This window comes from Lepus europaeus, chromosome 20, assembly GCF_033115175.1.
Source record: "Lepus europaeus isolate LE1 chromosome 20, mLepTim1.pri, whole genome shotgun sequence".
Classification (NCBI taxonomy): Eukaryota; Metazoa; Chordata; class Mammalia; order Lagomorpha; family Leporidae; genus Lepus; species Lepus europaeus.
In genome coordinates, this window is record NC_084846.1 from 2,878,318 (window position 1) to 2,904,075 (window position 25,758).

Consider the following 25,758-nt stretch of genomic DNA (forward strand, 5'->3'; position numbering starts at 1 on the left):
GAGGGCTGGGATCTGCGGTGGGGGTAGGATTAAGTAGAGGGGTGACCTCGGTCTGACTGGGAACCTACACCGGGAACAAAGGCTTGGAGGGCGAGGGGTGACCCAGAGGGACAGACCAGGGGGAGAGTTTCAGGGAGAGGGGAGGGCACCTGCCAAAGTGCCCAGGCTGGGAGGGGGCGTTTGGCCTGGGGGTTAAGACGTCGGTTAGGATGCCTGCGTCCCGCACCAGAGATCGGGGTTCAAGTCTCGGCTCTGCCAGTGCAGGAAGGTGTTGGTCCCTGCCACCCACATGGGAGTCCTGGACGGTGTTCCTGGCTCCTGACTTCAGATGAAAATTATTAAAAGCAGTGTATAAAATCACCCTCGGACTGCGCGTATAAGGGGTCCACGAAACTTAAACGTATTTTGCATGTAGACCTGGGTCCCAGCCCTAAGAGCTCTCCCTTTGGGGGGGGGGTGGAGAGAGAGAGAGGGAGGGAGGGAGGGAGGGAGGGAGAGAGAATTGATCATTTAACAGCCCTGGACACAGAATGGAATCATCCCATGCCGTTCATTTTACACATGGCGCTGACAGGAACGGGTAGAGGCGGCCACACAGACCCAGGATTGCAAAACCAATCTCAATCCCCTAGCCCAGGGCCCACTCCATCACCCAAATGCCGCAGGGCTCCCTCCCCGGGGTTCGAACCCGTGACCTCAGCCGCGCCCCGGGGACGCTCCCGCAAGGCCAGGCCGGCGCCACGAGGTAGCGCCCCCTATGGGTCGCAGCGCGCAGGCGCGGCGCCCCCGTCCCGCCCCCGCCCCCCTCCACGTGCGGCGCACACCTCGCGCTCCCCTCGGCGGCGCTCGCCTCGCGCCTCCCTCCCTCCCTCCTCCCGCCCCTCCGGCCTCGGCCTCCTATTGGCTGTGGGCTTCGTCCCTCCGACCGCAGCCCGGCAGGCCCCCGCCAAGAAGGAAGTCCCGCCCAACGAGCGGCCGCCCGCGCCCCCGATTGGCCTGGCCAACTGTCAGTTGGGGCGGCGGGCCCGAGGCGGCTGCGGGGGCCCGCGGTCGGTGCGCGACCCGGGCTGGCGGTGGTTTCCGGTTCCGCGGGGCTGGCGGGCGGGCGGCCGGGAGCGGCGTCGGCGGCGGCGCCTGACAGACAATGAGGGCGGTGGGGCGGCGCTGAGCGGCGGCGGCGGCGGCGAGCGACGCGGGGCCCGGGGGCGGGGCGGGGCGCCAGCCATGGACAATCAGGTGAGGAGCGGCCGCGCAGCCCCGGCGCAGCCCGCCCGGCCCCCTCCCTCCCTCCCTCCCTCGGCCCGCCCGCCCGGCCCTCCCCGGTCCCGGCCTCCCCGCCCCGCTTTGTGCTCGCCCGCAGCGCCCCGGGCCTTGCGCTGGGGCGGGGGCGCCCCTCCCCCACCCGCGACCCCGGCGCTTTGGGGATCCGGGCCTGGCCCGGAGTCCCCTGGGGCGACCCCGTGGGGGGACCCCAGCCTGACCCAGAGCCGTCCGGGACGCCACTGCGGACCCCAGCCTGGCCTGGAGTCCCCCGGGACGCTTTTCGGAGCCCCTGTCCGCCCCCAGCACCCTCTAGGATGCCCCTGGGGAGCCCCCCGGGAACCCCAGTCGGACCCAGAAGCCCGCCCGGGGATACCGGCCTGGCCCAGGCAGCTCTGGGGACCCCTCACCCGCCTCAGGCCGGGCCTGTGCCCCTTTGCCTGTTCGGATCCTGAGTTGTCTGCTTCCCTCTCCCGAACTCCCTGAGCCCCCACCCCGCTACCCCTTGGAACTCGGATTTGAGCCCCCCCGCCCCCGGAGCCCCTAGGACCCTGGGCTGCGGCTGCTTCCTCCAACCCAGGCCCACCCACCCTCAGCCGCCTTGGCCCCGGCTCCCTGGGACCCCTCCTGCTCAGCAGGGCCCCGGGGCTCCACACTGTCCCCTCCGTTGGGCCAGGGTTTGCCTCCTCAGCCTCTCTGGCCCAGGGCTGCTGCGTAGGGCCGCCTCTGGGGTCGGGCCCTGGTCATTCGCCCTGGGCCCCCAGCGCCCCAAGGGCTGTGTCGCCTTCAGAGCCTCCTGGACCAGGGCCAGGCAGTCTCTTCCCTGGAGCCCCCAGGCCTTCAGACCCCCGTGCTTGCTGTTCCCTCTGTGCTGCGGGGGTCCTGAGATGCCCCCTTCCTTGCATTTAACCCCGTTCTAGGTCTCCCAGCGCAGGCCGGGGACCTTACCTGCTCTCGCTTCACAGTCCTGCAACCTCCCACTTGAGCTCAGCACCCGCTGCCCCGTGAGTCTTTGAGCCACTGCTCTCCCACCCTCCACCTCGTGTCCCCCGCCCCCACCCACCCCAGAGCATCCCCCACCTCCCTAAGGGCTCCTGTTGTCCCGCCCCTGCTGGGCCCTGGCACCCCCGGCCCGGCACTCAGCTCTGAGCCCCTGCCCTTTGCTGCACCCACGTGGGCTCACGGCTTCGTCCCCCTCCCCGGCTGTGGGGGCACGGGCCAGGGAGGGCGTTGTGGGGCTGTGGGGGTGGCGCCGTTAGCGAGGGCAGGTCGGGGCGTCCCTGGCTGCTGGCGCCAGGCAGGAGGTCCTGTCTGGAGAGGCGCTGTGTGGTCTCGGGACCGGGGGGCGACCCCGTGGGCTGCCTGCAGCCCAGGGTCATCAAGGCACCGGGGTGCTTCCGGCACCCACTCACGGCGGGCTCCCGTTTGGCTTTGGTGTCGCTAGCCTTTCTCCCGGGAGGTAAGGGTGGCTTTGTGGCAGCTGCTTGGTGGACGTCCTGAGACAGGACAGAGCCTGGTGCCTCTCGTCTGGTCCCCGCTCCCCACCCCTTGCTCCACAGGGGCCCTAGGCCAGCGGGCGGCCGTTCCCCTGTGGCGTGCTGGGCCCCCAGCGGCAAGGCGGCTGTCACTGTTGGAAGCTGATTGACAGCGATGGTGGAGGCCCTCGGGAGCTGTGTCTGCCTGCACCGCGCTGTTTCAGCTCTGGGCTAACCAGAGTGGAAAGTTTGCTTCCTCAGGTGGCCCAGCCGCTCTGAGGTGCTCGGTCACCCCTGCTTCTGAGCCGCTGCCTCATGGGACAGCGTCTTCACCACAGGCTCCGCCGGCCGCGCTGACCTTGGCCCCTGAGGACGTATTTGGCGAGAGCTGGGTCCCCGGGGTGGGGGTGGGGAGTGGACCCAAGTTCTGGTTCACCTTTCCCAGCTGTGTTCTCATGCAAACTCGGGAGGGGCCCAAGCACCCTGCCCCTTCCTGGGAGCTGAGGCCCGAGGGGACCAGGAGAGAAGGATGAGAGAGGATGTCTCCCCCACGGGTGGACAGCGCCGTGAGCGCGGCAGAGCCTCGGCCGTCCCTGCCCCCTGAGGTGCTGCCAGCCTTGCCCTGCCTTGTCATGGCAGGAAAGGTGGCTCTCCTGCGGGCACCTGCTGGCTTTCCCAGCCTGGGCTTCTCCTGTTTGGCCTTTCTCTTTCTCTAGAGCTTGCTGCTCCAGCCGCGTTTGCGCTGGGCCTCCAGCTTGTCGGCGTCGGTCGGCATCTTTCCCCAGGCCGGGAGAAAGGGTTTCTGAATCTCTCTGCCCCGGCGCTGGCCCATGCGCTCGGTCCCCCGCCCGTGCCGGTGGTGTGTGTGGTATCCGTGTGTTAGTGTTTTGGCAGTGGGATGAGGCGGGTGCTTGTTTAGGGGTTGTGTCTGCGAGGAGTGGGGTTAATCTCCAGGGCTGGGGTGGGCAGGGGACTGGGATGTAACATGGATGAAGATTGTGCAGACTGGGAGCCGTGAGCCACCGGTGAGCCACCGAGGACCCGGCAGGTGTTGCCTAGATTTCCCCCATCACAGGGGGCTGGGCCCGGCAGCCGGGGCGGGCAGCAGTGACGTCGGTCAGACCGTTGGGCCGCTGTTTGCCGCTTCTTCAGAATCTCTCTGAGGTTTGGGTGTGAGGGCAGCACGTTAGAGGAGGCTCGTGTCTGAGGGCAGTGCCCGCCCCCGCCCCCAGCTGCCCATTCTACAGATGTGGAAACACAGGTCCGGAAGGGCCGGAGATGAGTCGAGGCCTCAGGGGGACTCCCCAAGCCCTGCTTAGGAAAGCTGAGAGCTGCCTAGCGCACTGCCTCGCAGGGTGACCCGTCTGCCCCACTCCCACTTCTAGAACTGTTGCCCAGGGAAGGCAGCCTCCCCCCCCCCCCCCGGGCCTTAAATTCCTATAAAGTGCTTAAGACGCAGCCAGCCCAGGTCCTGGTTCCCTTATGCCTGGCCGAGTTTCTAATGCGAAGTTTTGCACCGACTTTGCCAAGCGTTGGTTAAGTGAAGGCAGCCAGGCAGCAGATGCCTTGACTGGGGTTGTCCACATTCAGGGAGTCCCCCAGATGGCTCCCCTGCTCCTAGGAGAACTCGGGAGACCCCCAGCACACTGCCTACACAGATACCCCGCCGCGGGCTCCCGTGGGTTAGTCCCCAGGAGCCTGGAAACACTAAGGGCTGTGGTGTGTTTGCATGGCCACGTGGTCTGCACTCTCCCTGGGCTTACAGAGAGAGAGTGGAGCCCTGTCGTCTCTTTGTCATGAACCTTGTGCCGTAGGTTGGAGGAACGGGGGCGTACGAAGCCAGGGGGCAGTGGGGGTGCTGGGTGGCAGCCCCCTGGGTGCTGGTGGTTAGAATCCAGGACCTCCTGCGGCCGTCAGCATGTGCCCCGGCCCTGGCTCTGTGCCCGTCCTGGCCCAGCACCAGCCTTTCCCCATCTTTCTCGCACTGTAGCCGGCGGCTGCTCTCGAAAGCCTGGCCGGGCCTGGAGGGAGGCGCTGTCATTTGCTTGGTCTTGTTTTGCCTTCCCTGCGAGGTCAGGTGGGACTTCGTGGCCTGTGGAAGCTGACGAGGGCAAAGCCTGCAGTGCCTTCTCCCCATGGGAGAGGCGGGGTTGGTGCACTGGGAGGAATTCGATGCGGGAGCTGAACGCCAGGCCTGATGCCACCGCTGGGTGAACCGCGGACCCCAGAGAGAAGGGCGTCTGCTGCGGAGAGGTCCCAGCAGAAGGCCAGGGGAAATCTCCGAGACGCACTTGCCGTTAAAGACCTGCCTTCTGGGGCCCAGGCGGGGCAGGGCTCACGGGAAGCCGGGAGGAGCGTGTGGAGGGAAGGGCCCTGGGTGGCAGAGAGCTTCCGGAACAAGGCCGTCTCCTTCTTTCTCTTGGCCAGTGAGGGCAACCCACCGGGATCCGTTTGTCTGGTTTGCCGGGCTGAGGACTCCAGCCTTTGGGTTCCCAGTGCCTTGTGCCAACTGGCCTGGAGGGAGGGCAGTGTCCCAGCTGAGGCCTCTGCCCAAGCTTAACTGTCCCCAGATGGCCTGCGGAGCCCTTGGACCCCTCCACCCCCACTGACTTTCCCAGGGCACGAGATTAGCTCTCTCCAGCCCTGAGCAGCAAGGTGGTCCCCAGGAGGTGTGGGCAGATGGCAGCCCCTGAGGCTGAGCCCCCAGTGTGGCTCACAGAGGTCCTGTCTGGCTCAGCAGCAGGTGATTCTGGTGCCTTGGAGGATCCCGCTGGGTGGAGACGCTGGGCCACAGCCACTGGCAAGAGAGCTCCCAGCTCAGCCGAGCCCCCAGCAGCCTCTTAGCCTGGCGCCTTCCTGGGGAAAGCCGATCAGTTTGCTTCAGCTCCAGGTGGAGTCGAGGAAAGTGGACACAACCCTTGGCTGGGGGCCGGGCTGGGCTCCTCTGCCATCGTGGTTAGAATGGAGCACGGCTGGCCAGCGCTCAAGTTCCCGTGCGTCTCCAGCTAATGCCGCTGGAACGTCTTAATGAATGAGCGCTTCCTTCTTTGAGATAGTGGCGCTGAATCCGTGTCGCAGACGTGTCTTGACCTCACAGACGATTCCGGCAGCCGTCAGGGAAACGTTCCCCTCCTGAGGGACACTTAGGGTGCAGGAATCTGGTCCGGGAACCTCAGATCTGTCAACCGAGCCTGTAGCGTGCCCTCAGCTAGTGTGGAGGCTGAGGCTGGCACCAACCCCCAGGACATACACATTGCCCAGGTGGTGCTTAGGGCGCGGCCTGACGCTGGGAAGGTTTCCCTCGCCATCGCCTGGGGCCTGTGCGGCATGGTTGTGGCACTCACATCCTGCCCGCTCCGGTGGAGCCGTGGTCTCCGTTGGTTCACAGCCGCTGCTCCGCCGCCTCCATGGTGTCAGGGATGCCAGGAAGTCGGCCGAGGGCTGGGCGTTGGGGTCAGTGATAGTGATCCTTCTCTAGTGCAACGGTGGTAGCGTTGCCGTGGTGTCTGTCCGCTCCCCCCGCCCCCCGTGCCCTCCGAGCGTCCAGGGAGGTTGGAGCGAGAGGCTGGGGTGTGTGAGCACACAGGACAGGTTCTGTCCGGACGTCAGGGATGATGGGGGGGTGCTGGGGGTGGGTTTTTCTCCAGGACTCTCCGTGGGTAGCACTCCTGCAGGAGGTGCTGTGGTCGCCTTGAGTTGTGCGAGCTCTCCCAGGCGCGGAGCCCCCTCGTCTCTATGTGGGGCCGGGTGTTTGCACTGGAAGGTTCCCTCCGTCCCTGGGATTTGTGGGCGCCCTCATCTCCCGTGCTGCCCCCCTGCCATCCCTGACACTGCCGCCATCCTGGATGCATGGCTCCTGGGCTTAGCTGGGTCTCCCCCATCTTTGGGTCTGGCCAGCTCCCCCGCGCCAGGCTCTGTTGAAGTTTCTTTCCAGCCACTCACTCTGCTTGCTCCCAGTATTGGGGGACTTTCTGTCCTTGTCTCCCCTCGGTCCAGACCATGTGCAGGTGGCTGAGGGCTCCCCTGCCCTAAAGCTTCCTTGTGGCCCATCCCTCTGTCACTAATCTGCGTGCTCCCTCCCTACCCCACCCTGCACCCCACAGTGTCCCTGTCCCAGGTGCCACCCCTGCTGCGTCCCCGGGGAGCCCTGAGCCAAGGGCGCTCCTCTGCCCTCTTTGTTTCATTTTTAAACATTTGTTTATTTATTTGAGAGGCAGAGAGACAGATTTTCCATCTGCTTGTTCACTCTCCAAATGGCTACAATGGCCAGGGCTGGGCCAGGCCAAAGCCAGGAGCCAGGAGCATCCTCCCAGTCTCCTGTGTTGGTGCAGGGGCCTACGCACTTGGGTCCCCTTCCGCTGCTTTCCCAGGCATACTAGTGAGGAAGCTGGATGGGAAGCGGAGCAGCTGAGACCTGAGCCCGGCACCCATATGGGATGCCGGTGCTGCAGGCGGAGGCTTAGTCCACCGTGCCACAGTGCCGGCCCCACGATGTCTTTTTTTAAAGTTTGTTTTCTCAGTTGCCAAATGCGAGCTGTGTGCTTCTGCCCCATCTGTTGCGCCTGGCTTGCTAGGTGCCCAAGGACCCCCCAGCCCCCGTCCTGGAGCTGCTCTGTGGTCCTCTCCACTAGGTCGCGTTCCCTCTCCCTCTCTGGGGTGGTCACTCTGATGTTGCTGACCGAGGCTGCCAGGGCACGTGGGGTGCAGTCCCTGTTCCCAGAGACTCCCCAGGGGCAGGGCGAGGGGTGCCGGGGCCTGTCTGTGGCCTTCTGAGCACGCTGGGGGGTCACTGGTTTGAGGCCTGGGGATGAGAAAGCGCCCGGAAGAAAGTTGGACTTACACTGGGTCTCGGCTGAGTGGAATTTGGATCAGCAGAAAGAGGGGCAGAGGGCACCCCAGGCCACGGGTGTAGGAGCGATGGGGCAGACGGAAGCAGCCCTTTTGGGCTGCTGTCAGACAGCCTGGAACACAGGGTGTGTGCATTTCCTGCGCCTTCGCAGCTGAGGGACCCAGGACGCAGCGTTGGGAATGGTGTCTGTGCGTGGAGGGAGCCCTCAGACCTGACCCTGACAGGTGGACTCCAGGGTGCACTCCGACCTCCAGGGTTGAAATGTGCAAGGAGAGCAGCCGTGGCAGGCAGGAGGCGGGAGGTGTGCCAGGGCCTGGCTCTGTTCTGGGGGAGTGGTGGGGCCCGTCGGCCGCTGGCGCACTCAGCCGAGTGGCAGAATCTGGACAGAGACAGGTCTGGAGGGATCGTGGCCACGTAGATGCTCGCGGTGAGCTGGTGAGGAGGCAGGTCCAAAGGAGCAGGCAGGAGCTCTGGTGCCGGGGCCAGGGAGCTGGTGGAGCCCGGTACCGAGCGGTTTGACCCAGAAGGTGCCGTTCCCTTGTGACTGCCCGCCCCTGCTTGTCTGCGGCTGGAAGCCGGGGCGCATGTGGCCCCGTGTTACTCCGGAACACTCTTGTGTTTGACCCCGGCTGTCAGGTCCGTGTCTGTTGAGAGTTTGGGAGGTTTTCACAAGCAGTGTGAATGCTTGCAGGAGGCTCCCTGCTGGGGGTGTCGGCCAAGCTGGGTGGTGAGGGCTCCGAAGGCGCCTGGCTGTGTGCTCAGTGGAGCGGCCTCCCGTCTCAGGCTGAAGTGCTGGGTGGTGCAGGAGGAGGCCGCGGCCCCCCGGGAACCTGTCAGCAGGGGCGGCGTGCTGCCTCTGCCTTCTCCCTGGAGCCACGCCGGTGGGGCTTGGTGGGGCTTTGTGGCTGCCGTAGAGGGCCTCTGTTCTGCACAGGTCGTGTGCGGCGGGAAGTGCTGGGGTAGAGGCGCCGGGGGGGCCCGCGAGGCAGAGGGTCAGCTGCGCGGACCTGGGCTGGAGCTGGCATCTGCTGACCTGCCCCAGCCCTCGCCTGTGCTGCTTCGCGGCTCAGTCTCGGAGCCCCGGCGCCTCATCTGCAGTGAGGGGACGGCACAGATCAGCCCATGAGGCCTCGCCGGGGGGCACGAGGGTGGCACAGGTGGGCGGCAGGCAGCCCGGTGGTTCTGGAATGACAAATGCCAAGAACACCAAGTGTGGTAAAGATGGTGGGGTGCTTTCGCCTTGAATGGTCAGGGCAGGCTTCCCCGCGGGGGTGACCGTTGCACTGAGGGCCTGAGATGAGCGGGGCCGGCATGGAGATCTGTAGGGACTGTAGAGGCAGGAATGAGGCCCCCATGGAGGCTGTGCGAGCAGAGCAGAGGATGAGGGGTGAACAGGAGGCAGTGCTGGCTGCAGAGAGAACGATGGGCCGCGCTCAGTCAGTGCAGGGCCCCACAGACACCTGTGCGCCCTTGTGCGCCCTCACCAGGTCAGGAGTGTGTCACACTGGGCAGCCAGCATGGGAAGTCGCTGTGGACAGGGGCCGGGCAGTGGTGGTGCTGCTGAGGGCCCTGTGCTGACCCTGTCCTGCCCCTGTCCCTCCAGTGCACTGTCCAGGTCAAGTTGGAGCTGGGACATCGCGCCCAGCTGCGCAAGAAGCCCACCACGGAGGGGTTCACCCACGACTGGATGGTGTTTGTGCGTGGCCCTGAGCAGTGTGAGATCCAGCACTTCGTGGAGAAGGTGATCTTCCGGCTGCACGACAGCTTCCCCAAGCCCAAACGCGGTGAGTGGCCCCGCCTCGCGTGCAGCCTGGGAGCAGCAGGTGCGCAAGGTTCCCTGATGCTGACATGCGTGGTCCTCCCAGCTCCCCTGTGAGGAGCCGCTGCTCACTGGGGGCGTGGCAGCCACAGGAGAGTCTGACGTGGATGGTGGCTGTCCATCATCCTCAGACACGCCCCGAGCAGCCGTCTGCCTATTGCTGGGGTATGGGGCGGTGGCTGACAGTGCGGGGGTCCGGGGGACCACGGAGCTGAGCCTCAGGTGAGCCAGGGTGGCCTTGGGCTGGAGCAGGAGCACGTTCTGGGACCCCGCCAAGCTGGCCGTGCCCCTGCAGGCGGCTTCCTCTTGTGCAGAGGTGGTCAGCATCCCAGACAGAGACGCCTTACTCCAGGAGGGCGTCCCCTTGGGATTCCCGGGATGCTGGTCTCTGCCGGTTTCTTCCTCAGCCTTGGGCGATGTGTTTCTTGCCCTCCTGTGTCTTCCCCTGAATTTTCACCATCTTCCCTCCCACTTCCCATGCAGGCCTCTGGGAGGAGGGAGCAATTACACAGCCCCTGCTCACAGCAGGAGCGCGTGCTGTTGGCTGGATGCGGCCTCCCGAGAAGGGAACATTCGCAGCAGGACTGCCTTGCCTTGCCTGCCTGCCTGCCTGCCTTCCTTTCTTCCTTTATCTCTCTCTCTCTCTTTCCCTCCCTCCCTCCCTCTCTCTCTCTCTTTCTTTTTAGATTTATTTATTTATTTATTTATTTGAAAGAGTTACACAGAGAGGAGAGGCAGAGAGAAAGAGAGGTCTTCCATCCACTGGTTCACTCCCCAGTTGACTGCCATGGCCGGAGCTGCACCGATCTGAAGCCAGGAGCTTCTTCTGGGTCTCCCACATGGGTGCAGGGGCCCAAGCACTCGGGCCATTTTCTACTGCTTTCCCAGGCCATAGCAGAGAGCTGGATCGGAAGTAGAGCAGCCAGGACTCGAACCGGCGCCCATGTGGGATGCCTGCACTGCAGGTGGCGGTTTTACCCACTACGCTGCAGCGCCTGCCCCTGCTTTTCTTTTTCATCCCACAGACTGCAGCTGTGGGTGGTGTCCTGCCGCTGTTGCCAGGGATGTTTTTAAAATTTTTGTTATTTATTGCAGAGACCGACAGACAGTACTGTAGGCCACTGGTTCAGTCCCCAGATATCTTGTGAGAGGGGCGAAGCTGGGAACTGGGACCTCAGTCCGGTCTGTCGGGTGGGTAGCCATCACCCGCTACTTCCCATGGTCCACATTAACAGGAAACTGGCTCAGTAGCTGGAGCTGGGATTTGAACTCAACATTCTGATGTGGGTCCTGAGTGTTTGAACTGCTAGGTCAAATGGTTGCACCAAAGCACATCTGTGTAGATGTCTCTGGGGGTCGGCTTAACACCGTGACTGGAGCGCAGTGGCCGAGAAGAACCCACGGCTGCCTCGCGTCCCCTCTCTGCCTTCTCTGGCAGCATCTACTCCAGTTTCTCCTCCCATCTCCCTCACCTGTCCTTCCTCATCTCCCTGTTCACCGAGTGCTGGGTTCGGCCGGGGTGGTGGTTTCTGTCTGCTTTGATGGTGTTTATTTCATCTTCTGCCCACTGGCACTGTCAGGTAGCTCCTGGAGGCAACTAGCAGCCTGCACTGATCAGACTTTGCCTCTGCCCTGTGCTCCTGGTGACAGCCTTGCACCTGGGCTCTCTCAGAATCCCTGGGAGGGAGGCACAGAGCAGCCCAGGTGCCCGCTCAAGCGCACGTGCAGTGAGCCTGCCCAGGCAGCAGAGCAAGCCCCCGCTCCCCGTTGAAGCCAGTGAAGCTCTGCAGGCCTCTTGCCTGCGGTCAGCGAGAAGGCCCTCTGCCAGTGAGAGAGCCCCACATGGCTGGGCACCCCTCTGCCAGTGAGAGAGCCGCGGATGGCTGGGCGCCCCTCTGCCAGTGAGAGAGCCGCGGGTGGCTGGGCGCCCCTCTGCCAGTGAGAGAGCCGCGGGTGGCTGGGAGCCCCTCTGCCAGTGACAGCCCCGGATGGCTGGGCGCCCCTCTGCCAGTGAGAGAGCCGCGGGTGGCTGGGCGCCCCTCTGCCAGTGACAGCCCCGGATGGCTGGGCGCCCCTCTGCCAGTGACAGCCCCGGGTGGCTGGGAACCCCTCTGCCAGTGACAGCCCCGGATGGCTGGGCGCCCCTCTGCCAGTGACAGCCGTGGGTGGCTGGGCGCCCCTCTGCCAGTGAGAGAGCCGCGGGTGGCTGGGAGCCCCTCTGCCAGTGACAGCCCCGGGTGGCTGGGCGCCCCTCTGCCAGTGACAGCCCTGGATGGCTGGGCGCCCCTCTGCCAGTGAGAGAGCCCCGGATGGCTGGGCGCCCCTCTGCCAGTGACAGCCCCGGGTGGCTGGGCGCCCCTCTGCCAGTGACAGCCCCGGATGGCTGGGAGCCCCTCTGCCAGTGAGAGAGCCGCGGATGGCTGGGCGCCCCTCTGTCAGTGACAGCCCCGGATGGCTGGGCGCCCCTCTGCCAGTGAGAGCCCCGGATGGCTGGGCGCCCCTCTGCCAGTGACAGCCCCGGGTGGCTGGGCGCCCCTCTGCCAGTGAGAGCCCCGGATGGCTGGGCGCCCCTCTGCCAGTGACAGCCCCGGGTGGCTGGGCGCCCCTCTGCCAGTGAGAGAGCCGCGGGTGGCTGGGAGCCCCTCTGCCAGTGAGAGAGCCGCGGGTGGCTGGGTGCCCCTCTGCCAGTGAGAGCCCCGGATGGCTGGGCGCCCCTCTGCCAGTGAGAGAGCCGCGGGTGGCTGGGCGCCCCTCTGCCAGTGAGAGCCGCGGGTGGCTGGGCGCCCCTCTGCCAGTGAGAGAGCCCCGGATGGCTGGGCGCCCCTCTGCCAGTGACAGCCCCGGGTGGCTGGGCGCCCCTCTGCCAGTGACAGCCGCGGGTGGCTGGGAACCCCTCTGCCAGTGACAGCCCCGGATGGCTGGGCGCCCCTCTGCCAGTGAGAGAGCCGCGGGTGGCTGGGAGCCCCTCTGCCAGTGAGAGAGCCGCGGGTGGCTGGGAGTGCAGCCCCCGTAAGGATACTTTCCTTGGAGCAGATACACATTGTAACAGATGAAAGAGACAGTGGTGCAGTGCTGCCGAAATAGCTCTTCATAGAACATTCCTGCCTTGTACCATCAAAGAGACGACAGCCATACACTTCAGATGTGTACACATTGTATCACATCTAAGAGGCAGTACTTTGCCTGCTTAAAAAGTATCTTTGACTTCAAGTATGCACACATTGTAACAAGTCGAAGCCTGGTTCCCTCCCTCCTGAAGGGTATCTCTTAGGGCAGATGTTCACACACTGTAACAAACTGAAGACAGACCTTGCGCAGCTCCAGACTGCTCTCCCCATCTCCTGGCCAGTCCTCTGCCCTGGGCGCTCTTCCTAGGCCTGTCTGCAGTGTGTGGCTAACGGCAGCTGGTCTGTTTCCTCCTTGTTTTTCCAGATGTGAGCAGTGCTATCAGGTTAGGATTGATCTCAGACTGCACCCTCTGCCCACCTGCCCCTCCCCAGTACAGCTGGCTGGTTTTCTCTTGTGGTGTTGTCCCTGTGGCTGTGATGAGGTGAGCCCCGTCCCTTTGGGCCCCCAGGAGTCCCCGTCCTCTGGCTGCTGGGTGCAGAGCCACGTGCTTCATTCTTACTGTTTTATCTGTCTCCTTCGCAGCATCCTAACCTAGTGTTTGCTCATCTTGCCGGCGTCCCCGCCCCTGTGTTGGGATTTGTGGCTGTGGGGTGTGCTGCGACACCGGTGCCTGCAGACACAGGAGGTGCTTCCTCGGGGCTGAACAAGTGATTGGCCCTTTCCTCCCCAGCAGCTTTTGTCAGTGTCGTCCGACTCCCACCAGGCCGGGAGCCGCCACCTTGCCCTGTCTCCAGCCCGGCTTCTGGGAGCCACACTGGACGCTAAGGGGGATGAGGATCACAAGGCCTGCAGCCCAGGGTGCGGGCCGACCCCAGCATTTGCTTCCTGGGCGCTGCCTGCCGCCCTCAGCTTGAGCTGGATGCTTGGATCCCTCCCCTCTTCTGGGTTCCGAATCCTGACCCAAGGTCGCTCCAGGTCGGGTGGGGTCCTTGACCATGTCCTTGTTTTAATGTGCTCGTGTTTGGGCTGTGGCTCTGCAGTACCCATCTTTGTGGGTTGTCCTCATCACACTTTCCTCTTCTTGTTTCTGGTTTTTTTTTTTTTTTTCCATCCTTGTGCTCATTTTGTTTAATCTGTGGAGTTGTTTTTGTTTTGCTTTTAAACTTACTTGAGAAGCAGACAGAGCACCGCTCTCCATTGGCTCATTCCCCAGTGACTGCAGTGGCTGGGGCTGGGCCAGGCCAAAGCCGGGAGCTGGGAGTCCAATCGAGGTCCCCAGGTGGGTGGCGGGGACTCGGCTCCTTGAGCCGTCGCTGCCACCTGGGGCTGGGTGTTTGGTTCCCGTCGTTCCCCTGAGTAGTGCCATCTGCTCTTGTCTGCGCCAGTCTTCTCCGTCAGGCCTGGGTCCCCTTGAGTCATCTCCTTAGCCGTCCCCCGGGCCTTTGCTCACTCTTCTCCTGGAGGGCTTTATTTCTTCTTTTTTTCTTGGTTTATTTTCTCCTTTTAGTAGAGTGATTTCTCAGTTAATATCCCAGGAGATTAATTACTTAAGACCTCCCCTAAGGCACGCTGGTAAGCTCATTGACTCCTAGCGTGCTTGGAAATGCCCTTCTTGTCTTCTCACGGGCGAGGTTGGACTGGCTGCGGCACTCTGGGTCTGAGAGCTTTGAGGGCGTCGCTTCATTATCTTCTGAAAATTACGAGACTGCTGGGTTCCCATCCTTCTGCAGGTGGCCTGTCTTCTCTAGAGCACTTAGGTTATTTGTTATTGTTATTTTTATTTTTATTTATTTATTTTTGACAGTAAGAGAGAGACAAAGAGAAAGGTCTTCCTTCCGTTGGTTCACCCCCCCCAAATGGCTGCTATGGCCGGCGCTGCACCAATCCAAAGCCAGGAGCCAGGTGCCTCTTCCTGGTCTCCCATGCAGGTGCAGGGACCCAAGCACGTGGGCCATCTTCCACTGCCTTCCCGGGGCATAGCAGAGAGCTGGACTGGAAGAGGGGCAACCGGGACAGAACCTGGTACCCCAACTGGGACTAGAACTGGGGGTGCTGGTGCTGCAGGCAGAGGATTAGCCTAGTGAGCCGCGGTGCCGGCCTATTTTTTTATTTTTAAAGGTTTATTTATTTATTTGAAAGGCATACTTAGAGAAGCACAGGCAGAGAGAGAGAGAGGTCTAACATCTGCTGGTTCACTCTCCAGATGGCCGCAATGGCCAGAGCTGTGCTGATCCAAAGCCAGGAGCCTCTTCTGGGTCTCCCATGCAGGTGCAGGGGCCCAAGGCCTTGGGCCATCTTCTACTGCTTTCTCAGGCCATAGCAGAGAGTTGAATTGGAAGTGGAGCAGCTGGGACTGGAACCAGCATGCATGTGGGATGCCCCGCCCTCTACTGAATTTTAAAATCACACATCCAGTCAGCTCCGATATCTGTGGGTTCTGCATCTGTGGATTCAACCAGCTGCAGGTTGAAACAAAGTTTCTTAGTTGCATCTGTACTCAACACATGCCGTTCTTCCCTAAACAACACAACCGAGAGGACGTGAAGTCTGGGAGAACGCACACGATTCTGGGCGAACACCGCACCCTCTTAGGGCCTCCCTGGAGACTGGTGTTGAGGAGCCCCGCCCTGAGTCTGTGGTTCCTGAAAGCACTCTCAGCTCTGGTCTCCCTGTGAAAGCGTCCGAGTCGGACCTACTTGGACCCGATGACGTGGACTCTTGTTTCCTTCTTTTCTTCTTTCTTTTTTAAATATGTATGTATTTATTTGAAAGGCAGAGTTACAGAGAGGCAGAGAGGGAGAGCGAGAGGGAGATCTTTCACTCCCCAAAAGGCTGCAAAGGCCGGAGCTGTGCTGATCCGAAGCCAGGAGCAGGAGCTTCTTCCAGGTCTCCCACACGGGTGCAGGGGCCCAAGCACTTGGGCCATCCTCTACTGCTTTCCCAGGCCATAGCAGAGAGCTGGATCAGAAGTGGAGCAGCTGGGACTCGAACCGGTGATGTCGGCACTGCAGTTAGCAACTTCACCTGCTCTGCCACAGCACTGGCCTCCTTTTTGTTTATTTTATTTTATTATGTTTTTTAAATCGGAATCACATTTATTTTCACAATATCAATGCTAAACTCAAGACAGCAACTTCATCAACTCTAAATGTTAAATGTTTCAAAAGTAAAAGGTAATCTTAATTTTTGTGACCCTCTGAAAAGGGTCTGCAAAAAAAAAAAAAACAAAGTGGCTATTCTCTGCTCACAAGGGGATGAGGTCTCGACCTGTGCTTACACAGCAAGAGCAACATAGGAGAGCAAGCAGACGTCTCCCAGGGTAATGCCCCCCCACGCGAAGGCGTCTGGGTGAACCCTGTTCTTTCTGCTGATACAGGAGGGCACTTCAGAGCAGTTCATGGGAAACACTCTCTCTGAATCCCTATTAAACCACTAGTCATGTAGGCTTATGCCTCATGTAGCAGAATTACTAAATAAAATCCCCAATCCCTGCTCCCAACACAGTTGTAGTACACGTGTTAAGTACAGCAGGTCATTTAGAAAAAACAGATAGAGAGCATATACCAGTTTTTGCCGTTACATTTTTACAGCATGAACAATGTTCAGGTAGAAACTTTGGGCTCAGTATGTCTTTTCTAAATACATCTTAAATAATCTAGGTTTCCTTAAAGACGGGCCTCAGGCACGTGATCCGTACACACTCACAGTGGTGTGTGTCCCATGGAACTTCATTCCTATTACGACAATACGCTTTTACGAATGAAGATACACATTAAGGCTTAAGGTGTAAACACTTTAGAGAGCAAACAACTTATTGCTCATTTAAAAAAGTGTATCTCATAATAGGCCCCTGAACTTTAAAGTTTACATGGAAGAATACACTTACATCTTCCATTTCTTTTTTTTTTTTTTAATTTATTTATTTGAAAGTCAGAGTTACACAGAGATGAGAGGCAGAGAGAGAGAGAGAGGTCTTCCATCTGTTGGTTCACTTCCCAGATGGCCGCAATGACTGGAGCTGCGCCAATCCGCAGCCAGGAGCCAGGAGCTTCTTCCGGGTCTCCCACTTGGGTGCAGGGGCCCAAGGACTTGGGCCATCCTCTACTGCTTTCCCAGGCCATAGCAGAGAGCTGGATCTGAAGAGGAGCAGCTGGGACTAGAACCGGCGCCCATACGGGATGCTGGTGCTTCAGGCCAGGGCTTTAACCCACTGCGCCACAGCGCTGGCCCCTACATCTTACATTTCTTTTTTTTTTTTTTTTTTTTTTTTTTTTTTTTTTGACAGGCAGAGTTAGACAGTGAGAGAGAGAGAAAGGTCTTCCTTCTGTTGGTTCACCCCCCAAATGGCCGCTACGGCTGGCGCTGCACCGATCCAAAGCCAGGAGCCAGGTGCTTCTCCTGGTCTCCCATGGGTGCAGGGCCCAAGCACTTGGGCCATCCTCCACTGCACTCCCGGGACACAGCAGAGAGCTGGCCTGGAAGAGGGGCAACCGGGACAGAACCTGGTGTCCCAACTGGGACTAGAACCCTGGGTGCCGGCGCCGAAGGCGGAGGATTAGCCCAGTGAGCCGCAGCGCTGGCCTACATCTTACATTTCTAAGAAAGGCACAGGCTTTATGTAAAAAAGCAGAAAGTTGAAAACCCACCAATGTATTGAAAAAGCCATTACTTTTATTAGAGACCAGTAATGCTTCTCAAGATGTTGGCAACAAGTCAAGGCGAGACGCACATTTCCCACAGTGCCTTTCTCCCTTTAATTATATTCCAGCAGGAGGTGGGGCACCTCCTTGGCCGTGGGCAGTAGGAGTACTTGATGGACTGTGCAAACTGGTCTCCTTGTGTGCAGACCACGCATTTCCTCCCCAAAGTATCCTGTTCAGAAAGCCAAAGGTCACAGATCCACGTAGGGATCCCGTACCAGTCACAGAACCAAAGTAACGATGCACATCCTACTGTTTGCAGGGCACAAGTTCCTGGACAGTATGGTGCCCAGTGGGTACTTTAATGTCCGTAAGAGCTTAGCCCAGGCCGAAGTGCCCACCCACCACAAAAAGAGTCAGCCGTGGGAGGTTTGCGACTGTCTTGGCATAGGTTCACGTAACCAGCTCACAGCAGAAGGGCAGCCGTGCAGTCCAAGAACACAAAGGCTGCAAACGTAACAGGACCGGGCCGAGGAAGAGTAATCTCCGTGGAACGTGGCTGAGCCAGCTCACGCCACACACAGTTACACTTGGAGGCGCCCGAAATGATGCCTGACTCAGCCTGCATGGGCAGCCAAGGCCAGCTGGAATAGCTTCGTCCTCAGGAACTCGAGGAGGACAATTCACCAGAGCCTCTGTTCTGCCCTCGACGCCCCCGCAGGCGGCAGGTGAAGATGGGACAGCCCACTCGATCTCGAGGAGGCCGAGCGGCTCCTTGAGAGGCTGTGGTCGACCTGGAAGGAGGGCATCCCCAGAGGATGGGAGGGAGAAAGTCCGGACGGTGGGCGGAGGAGGAGGGCACCGACGAGACCCCAGCAGCTGGGTCTGCTGATTGTTTAAGACTGACTTGTTTGTTTGAAAGGCAGAGAGAGGTCGTCCATCCAGATTCACTCCCTCAGTGGTCACAGTGACCAGGGCTGGGCCAGGCTGAAGCGAGGAGACAGGAGCTCCATGCAGGTCTCCCATGGGGTGCAGAGACCCACGCCCTTGGGCCATCTGCTGCTGCTTGCCCAGATGCGTTAACGGGGAGCTGGCTCAGAGGTGGAGCTGCTGGGACTTGAACCTGTGCAACCACGTCATCCTCCTGGGATGCGAGTGACAGCTCAGCCTGCTACAGCAGTGTGGGCCCCGCTCTTGTGCCATTTCTCTGTACCTAAGTCTCACCTGTAAGGTGGGAGTAATCGTGTCTGCCTTACGAAGTTCTGAGAGTGGCTGAGTGTGTAGAGCGTCACGAGCAGTGCTTGGAACCCAGGAGCTGCCCGACAAGCGGTAGCTGCTCTCCGCCTTTGCTCGATCACGGACTCATTCTTGACGTCTCACTTTTTTTTTTTTTTAATTAGTTTATTTATTTGAAAGGCAGAGTTACAGAGAGGCAGAGTCAGAGAAAGAGGTCTTCCATCCACTGGTTCACTCCCCAGATGCTCGCAATGGCTGGAGCTGAGCTGATCAGAAGCCAGGAGCCAGGAGCTTCTTCCAGGTCTCCCACGCAGGTGCAGGGGCCCAAGCGCTGGGCCGTCTTCACTGCTCTCCCAGGCAGCTTTACCCACTACGCCCCAGCCCCAGCCCCTGCTTCCTCCTTTCTTTCACGTTCTCTTGCTGTCCCCAGGTTGCCTCCTTGAGCCCTCCCTTTCTTAGGGACTGTGTTTAGGGCAGGGGCAGGATAGGTCCTGTTACCTGTAGGCTCAGGGTGCCTGGCACGGGGGGTTTCCCTCGGCCCACTTTTCTCTGTGGGCTAGGTGGGAGGGAGGGCCCTCAGGGCTGCTGCTCCCAGAACAGCCTTCCCGTTTCTCCTCATTATTTATGGTTGGTAGGCGGGGTAACAAAGGGGAGTGGGGGGAAGCGAGGGAGGGATTGATTGATTGATTGATTGAGATTGCATCCGCTGGTTCACTTCCCAGCTGACCTTGGTGACTGAAGCTGGGAACCCAGGACTCAGTGTGGGGCCCCAACGTGGGTGGCAGGGACCCAAGTACTTGAGCCCTCGTGCTGCCTGCCCGGGGTCTGAAGCAGAGCTGGGACCTGAACCCAGCAGATGTTGGCTGTGCGCATCCTGAGTGGCGGCCGAACACCTGCCCTGGCTGCGTTAAGTCACAGCTTTGCTGAGAGAAAATGCGTACACCATGCCAGTCAGCCCTCACCACGGATCCTGTCGGCACGCGCAGTTCCAGCACATTCCTGTCGCCCCACAGAGAAGCCCGGGCCCACCATCAACTTCCCTCCTGCAGCCCCTGCCCTCGCTCTGCCCTGCTCTGGGCCCGGCTCGTCCTCGGCCCTGTCTGCCCGCCAGAAGCTCCCTCTCACCCTGCCCTGGGCCCGGTGGGCATCGGCCTGGAAGCTGCACTCTCTCCAGAGCACACTGTCGTCCCTGTTGGCCACCCCGGGAGAAGGCCAGCTGTGTGGGAGCCCCACAGGGACACACAGAGTCCCTTTGCCGAGCAGTGGTCTGGTGGGGATGGTGAGGTGTGACGTCACCCTCAGCTTTGGAGAGCGGTGACCTGGAAGTGCAGCACTGAGGGCTGGGCGCGTGGGGAGGAAATGGGCATGGAGTCGGATCTGTGGGTGACGTTCCAGGCCTCCGTCCTTGCCGGTGCTCTCCTGTGGTGGGGGGTGCAGGGAGAACAGGCCCCGCTTCCTCTGTGTGCCGCCTCTCCTGCTTCTGGTGCCTGCCAGGTGTGCAGCCTCTGCTGGCCGCCCACTGCAGAGTGCCCCCTCCGTGGGCTTGAGCTGCTGTCGTGCGGCAGGAGGGACCCCGCCCTGTCCAGACAGGACCGAGGCTCTGACCTGTGCCAGCCGGCAGACATGGCCTGGGCCCGCTCCGCAGGGAAGCACTCCGCCCTGGAGTTCGGCAGAGCCTGTGGCTCGGAGGCGGGGGGAGATGGACAAATGGACAGAGTGACCTGTCCTGCAGTGCAGCTGTGCAGGCGGTGAAGGTGGGGCTCAGAGCTGTGGGCCTGGGGAAAGGCTCGAGGCTGGAGGTGACGAGGCGTCTTGTGGGCCGTGCGGAGGGCCGCGGTTGACCCTGAGGTCCGTGGGCAGGCCCTGGGGCACAGCTAGATGTGGACGGGCGCTCTGGCTGCCCAGGAGGCTGGCGGGGTCTGGGCACGGCAGCCAGAGCAGTTGGAGGTGGACTTGATGGCACTTGGCAACAGGGACATCAGTTCCTCGGGGCAGCTGGGGCCTGAGCTGTGGGGGAGGTGCAGCTCTAGGAGGGGTGTGGGGAGCGACTTTGGTGGGGGGCACATCCAAGGTCCCCCTCCGTGTCCCGGGAAGAGGCCTGTGGACAGACGTGGGGCTGGGCAGCTCTCCCCAGGCTGCAGTTCTCCCTGCAGGAGGGCTGCCCCTGCTCCCCTTTACTGAAGTGCGGTGTCTCCCCGAGGAGTAAGCCACAGGGCAGGGTTCCTCGTGGCCTGTTGTCCCAGCCCTGGCACTGGCTGAGACCGGGGCGGTACAGTGAGCGAAGGAGCGGACGCAGTCACTGCTTGGGTCCACCTGCAGCCCCTGATGATGGTGCCAAGTGTCCAGCAGGGGCAGCCGGGGACACTGGTGGCCCCAGGGAGGCTGTACCGCAGTGGGGCCCGGGCCTGATTCGGGAGCACTCACTCCCTCATCAGCGAGCCAGTCCTGTACCGCCCTGCACCAGGCCCCTTCTCCCAGACCCTTGTGGCAGGCAGGGGGCTGAGCTGGGCTTTGTGGGGAGGGGGAGGGAGCCTTGTGGATGGTGCCCGTGGCCCAGGCCAGCGCACACCCTGTGTGTCTGCACGGCTCCACTCTTGGGTTTGGCCCTGGAGGGCACTGGGCACTGCAGACCCCCTTGCTTGGCAGGTGGGTTTGGGTCGGTAGACAACCTGTACCAAGTTTCAGCCTTTGCTTTGTTTGTTTCACAATTTATTTATTTATTTGAAAGACGGAGTAAAGGAGAGAGGGAGAGATTGCCCATCTGCTGGTTCACTCGCCACAGTGGCTGGGGCTGGACCAGGCCAAAGCTGGAAGCCTGGAGCTCCAACTGGTCTCCCACGCGGGTGCAGGGGCTGAAGGATTTGGGCCTCCCTCCACTGCCTTCCCGGGTGCATTAGCAGGGAGCTGGATCGGAAGGAAAGCAGCTGGGGCTCAGCCGGCGCCCGTATGGGACCCCAGCATCGCAGGCGGCAGCTTAACGCACTGCACCACAGTGCTGGCTTCTGCTTTTTGTTTTTAAGAAAATCTTATGGTTTTAATTTAAAAGTCGTGTTTCAGTAACTTTTCCAGCAATCTCTGGCCCACCTAAGAATGACCTTACTAGTGCGGATGCCTGATGCAGCTCTGTCGGTTGGCATTATGTTAGGCGAAGTAAGCCAGCCCCACACAGATGGTGCCTGGCTCCCCGACCCGTGGAGCGGAAATAGACCCCAGGACAGTGTAGGACAGGACTGCCGGAAGGGGGAAGCGGAGGCGATGGCCAGAGGCGGGGTTGCCAGTTGCAGGAGATCCCCGAGTTTGGGAGACCCGTGCGGCCTGCTGCTGCACCGTGTACTGAAATTGCCGAGCGGGTAGGTGCTGTGTTAGAGGCTCCTGGGGAAGACCAGCAAGGGAGGCTGGAGGAGACCTGTGGGCGCTGCTGCGTGTGTCTCTGGTCCTGCCGTAATGCTTTCGTGGGTGTGTGCGTCTCCCCTTGCCACTGGGACACAGGCACGAAACGGGGCTCTTCATGTGCCAGTAGGGCCACTCAAGTGGTTCAGGAGCCGCAGCAGAGGTCATGGCCTCTGCAGGGTGGGGCTTGGAGGCGGGCTTGCTCCTCCCTGGTCTGAGGGTTTTCCCTGATGGAGGTGGGACAGTGGTCCCTGGACGGCGGGACTGCGGGGGGCGACTTCTCCTGTTTGCTGCTGCTGTTCATTTCAGGGTTGTTTCGGTTTTGTTGTTTTTAATCCCTGTGCGTCACGAGCCTCTGTCCTGGTTGCTTGGGGATGCTCTTGTTGGGTGCTAAAGGAGAGCCCGGGGGCTGGTGTCGTGGCACAGTGGGTTAAGCCGCTACCTCCAGTGCCAGCATCCCAGGGGGCTGCTTTGAGTCCCAGCTGCTCCACTTCCAGTCTACCTCCCTGCTAATGACCTGGGAAAGCAGCAGAGGACGGCCCAAGTGCTTGGGCCCCTGCACCCATGTGGGAGACCTGGATGGAGCTCTTGGCTTCAGCCTGGCCCAGCCCCAGCCTTTTTGGCTATTTGGGGAGCGACCCAGTAGATGGAAGCTCTCCATCTTGTGCTCGCTCTCTCTCTCTAATTCTTTCAAATAAATAAATAAATCGGCCGGTGCCGCGGCTCACTAGGCTAATCCTCCGCCTTGTGGCGCTGGCACCCCAGGTTCTAGTCCCAGTTGGGGCGCTGGATTCTATCCCGGTTGCCCCTCTTCCAGGCCAGCTCTCTGCTGTGGCCCGGGAAGGCAGTGGAGGATGGCCCAAGTGCTTGGGCCCTGCACCTGCATGGGAGACCAGGAGGAAGCACCTGGCTCCTGGCTTCGGATTGGTGCAGCACGCTGGCTGTAGCGGCCATTTGGGGGGTGAACCAATGGAAGGAAGACCTCTCTCTCTCTCTCTCTCTCTCTCTCTCTCTAACTCTGCCTGTCAAAAAATAATAATAAAAAATGTTTTTAAAAAATCTTTTTTTTTTTTTTTTTAACAAAAATGAGAGCCCAGGAGGAGAGGCCCCGTGGAGACCATTCTCCATCACCTGGCCTGTGTACTCCCTGCCCAAAGTGCGGGAGTGAGCCACGCCAGGATGGTGTGGAGGCTGCCCTCTGCCTGGGAGCCTGGCCCTGTGCTCACGCCTCCCCCGTGCCCCGGTGCCTGCTGCTCCAGGAGGCGGAGCTTGTGTGGCTTCATGGCACACTGCAGGGCAAGTGCCCTCTCCGGCTGTGCTGTGAGCCCCTACGGCGGCATCTCCCTTTGCCGGCGCTGCCCCTGCTGCTCCCGGAACCTGGGTGGCTTGGCCTCGGGAAGCGCTGCTCCGCTGTTCTGGGAGACAGCGGGGCCGTGCGGGCACTGCTGGGGACCCGGCGGGCACTGACGATGCATTTCCCTTTCCTTCCCAGTGTGCAAGGAGCCCCCGTACAAGGTGGAGGAGTCGGGGTACGCTGGCTTCATCATGCCCATCGAGGTGCACTTCAGAAACAAGGTAGGTGCTGCAGCGGCAGCGGCCAGCACGCGGCGCTGGGGGAAGAGCTGCCCGGAGTGCGGGGGTGGGAGGTGATTCCCGGGGAAACAGGCGCGGGCTCACGGCAGCCGGTGGGAGTGCATGGGTGCAGCTCCCCTAGGGAAGCGACCAGCCACATCCTGCTCAGGTCAGGGGCCCACAGAGTGTGTCAGCAGCAGTGCACGCCGTGGGGCAGGCTGAGATGGTCCCCGAGGGCCACCCGTGGGGAACGGAGCCCCGGGCGCAGCCTCCATGCCTGCTGCTGCTTGTGCGTGGGAAAAGAGCTCTGAGTGGTGTTGAGTGGGAGGCACGTGTGCACGGAGGTGTCTAGGGAAGAGCCGTCACGTGAAGGGGCTTCAGACGGGTCTTGGAAAAGCGGAGTTACAGGATAAGTGTCCACGTGTTGTTTCTCCGTAATGCATTTTTCCATGAATGTTTTGAAGACTCCCTATGTGCAGGGACTCCAGAAATTTTCACACCAGTGTGAACCTGGCTTTTACTAGCATTTCCACAAACTCTGAAGTGCCCTCATATGCATCAATATTAGTTATTGTGTATTATATTACTTATGTATTAATGAAGGTAATCTGGGTGAGGTTACGGTCAGGGGTGTGTGTTATTTTCCTCCGTCTCTAGCATCTAAGCTTTTTTTAAATTCCTCTAATAATCGAAACGGGAAAATCGCCTGCCTCTTCGCACTCTCACAGGCGCCACCAGGGGCCAGTGGTGGCATTTCCGGGCTCAGGCTGGCGTGGCTGCAAGCGCGTGGCCTTCAGGAAGGAGGTCTTGCTGGGCGGCCTGCGGACGCGCCCTGCTCCTTGTAGGGGTTCCTGGTCTCGGGGCAGGCGTGGCGGCGTTCTACATTCTGCAGCCGGCACTCAGGCTGCCTCCGGGAACCAGTGGATTTCAGCCCGTGTGACTCAGCTAGCTCTCAAGGGAAAGGCCTCCCAGTGTGGGCTGAGTGGGGTTCCCCAAAACTGGGCTCCTCCTGAGGGGTGTGTGGGACGGGGGTCACCATCCGGAGCAGGTGTGTGACTTGGATGTGTGGGGCGAGGCCCAGGTGTGCTGCAGCCTCTGAGCGACCTCCAGCGAGTGGAAGGGGAGGCCAGCAGGTGCGCACCTGAGGGGCCGCGTGAGTCCAGCTGTGGAACGTGCTCAGCGGCCCTGGGCGTTGGAGTTGGGTGGGTGGGGTGGGCATGCCCGGGCCCCGGTGGGCACTTCAGGCTCACCTCTGGGCGGGCTTGGATGGGGTGCCTGTGAGACTCGGAAGCAGGTCAGGTTCCACGGGCCGCTGAGGCTTGTGTGTCTGGCCCCTGACACACAGACCTTCCCCTCCCTGCTGTGGGGCTGAGCACACACAGGCACCGGCGTCTGCTGCTCTGCCCGCTGCCCCCACAGTGTCTGCCCAGGGGCAGGGCCACTCACGCAGGAGCGCTGGTGTGTGAGCCGTTCTGCCTGTAGAATCCTTGCTGGTCTGAAAAGATTTTTTTTTTTAATTTGTTTATTTTATTTGAAAGGCAGAGTTACAGAGAGATCCTTTTGCTGGTTCACTCCCCAAGTGGCCACACAGCAAAGCAGGAGCCAGAGACTCCATCCGGGTCTCCTACATGAGTGGCAGGGACCCAGCCACTGGGGCCCTCACCTGCCGCCTCCCGGGTGCATTAGAGAGCTGGATCAGAGGTGGAGCAGCTGAGACCAGAACCAGTGTCCACATGGGACGGCAGCACTGAGAATGGTCGCTTTACCCACAATACCACAGCACCGGCCCTGGGCCGAGGGGGCGTTTGGCCTAGTGTTTCGCTCACCTGTGTCCCACGTTGGAGTAACTGGCTGCTGCCTGCTGCTGCTGCTGTTGTATCCTCCAGGAGGTTGTGGTGGCGGCTCCAGTGTGGGCTCCCGCCTCCCCTGGGGGAGACCTGGGCTGAGTTGCCCACTTCCAGCTTTGGCCTGGCCCCGTCCTGGCTGTTGGAGGCACTTGGGGTGTAACCTGTGGATGTAATTTTTCTGTCTCCAGCCCCCCTCCCCCGCAAGCTGCCTTTGTCTCTGTTTTCTGTGATCTTAAGAAAGCAAAGAGGGTTCCCCAGAGGTGGTGGTGCTCAGTGCTCAGCCCTGGCTGGGGCCTCCTCCAGCCCTCGCATTACCCTGCTGCTGTGCCAGGCCTCCTCCACCTCTCGCTCCAGCTTCCTGCCAGTGTGCACCCTGTGCAGCAGCAGCTGGCTCAAGTCCTTGGGTCCCTGCCACTCACGCGCAAGAACACCTGGTGGACGTCCAGGCTCCTGGCTTTGGCCTTCGATAACCCTGGCTGTTGCAGGCATTGGGAGTGAGCCAGTGGATGGAAGATGTCTCTCTGTCACCATCTCTGTATCTCTCTCCCTTTTCAAATAAAAAATTTGAAAAATAAAAAAGGGAGAAAAAAGGCCAGGTTCC

General features: G+C 61.1%; 1 protein-coding gene and 1 pseudogene across 2 annotated transcripts in view; one reads left to right on the forward strand and one right to left on the reverse strand.

Annotated features, from left to right (window-relative positions):
- Positions 1-1,180: 1,180 nt before the first annotated feature.
- The window catches only part of MLLT1 (MLLT1 super elongation complex subunit), a 64,830-nt gene continuing 40,252 nt past the window's right edge, over positions 1,181-25,758 (forward strand). The window contains exons 1-3 of one of the 2 annotated variants that reach the window (XM_062178349.1): positions 1,181-1,236; positions 9,188-9,368; positions 23,231-23,313. In XM_062178349.1, coding sequence (XP_062034333.1) covers positions 1,225-1,236; positions 9,188-9,368; positions 23,231-23,313 — 276 coding nt within the window. In that variant the 5' untranslated portion in view covers positions 1,181-1,224. Of the gene's footprint in view, positions 1,237-2,190; positions 2,265-9,187; positions 9,369-23,230; positions 23,314-25,758 lie in introns of those variants that run through there. The other variant, XM_062178350.1, reaches the window with a different exon arrangement.
- LOC133749700 (synaptophysin-like protein 1) lies at positions 17,226-21,485 on the reverse strand (annotated as a pseudogene).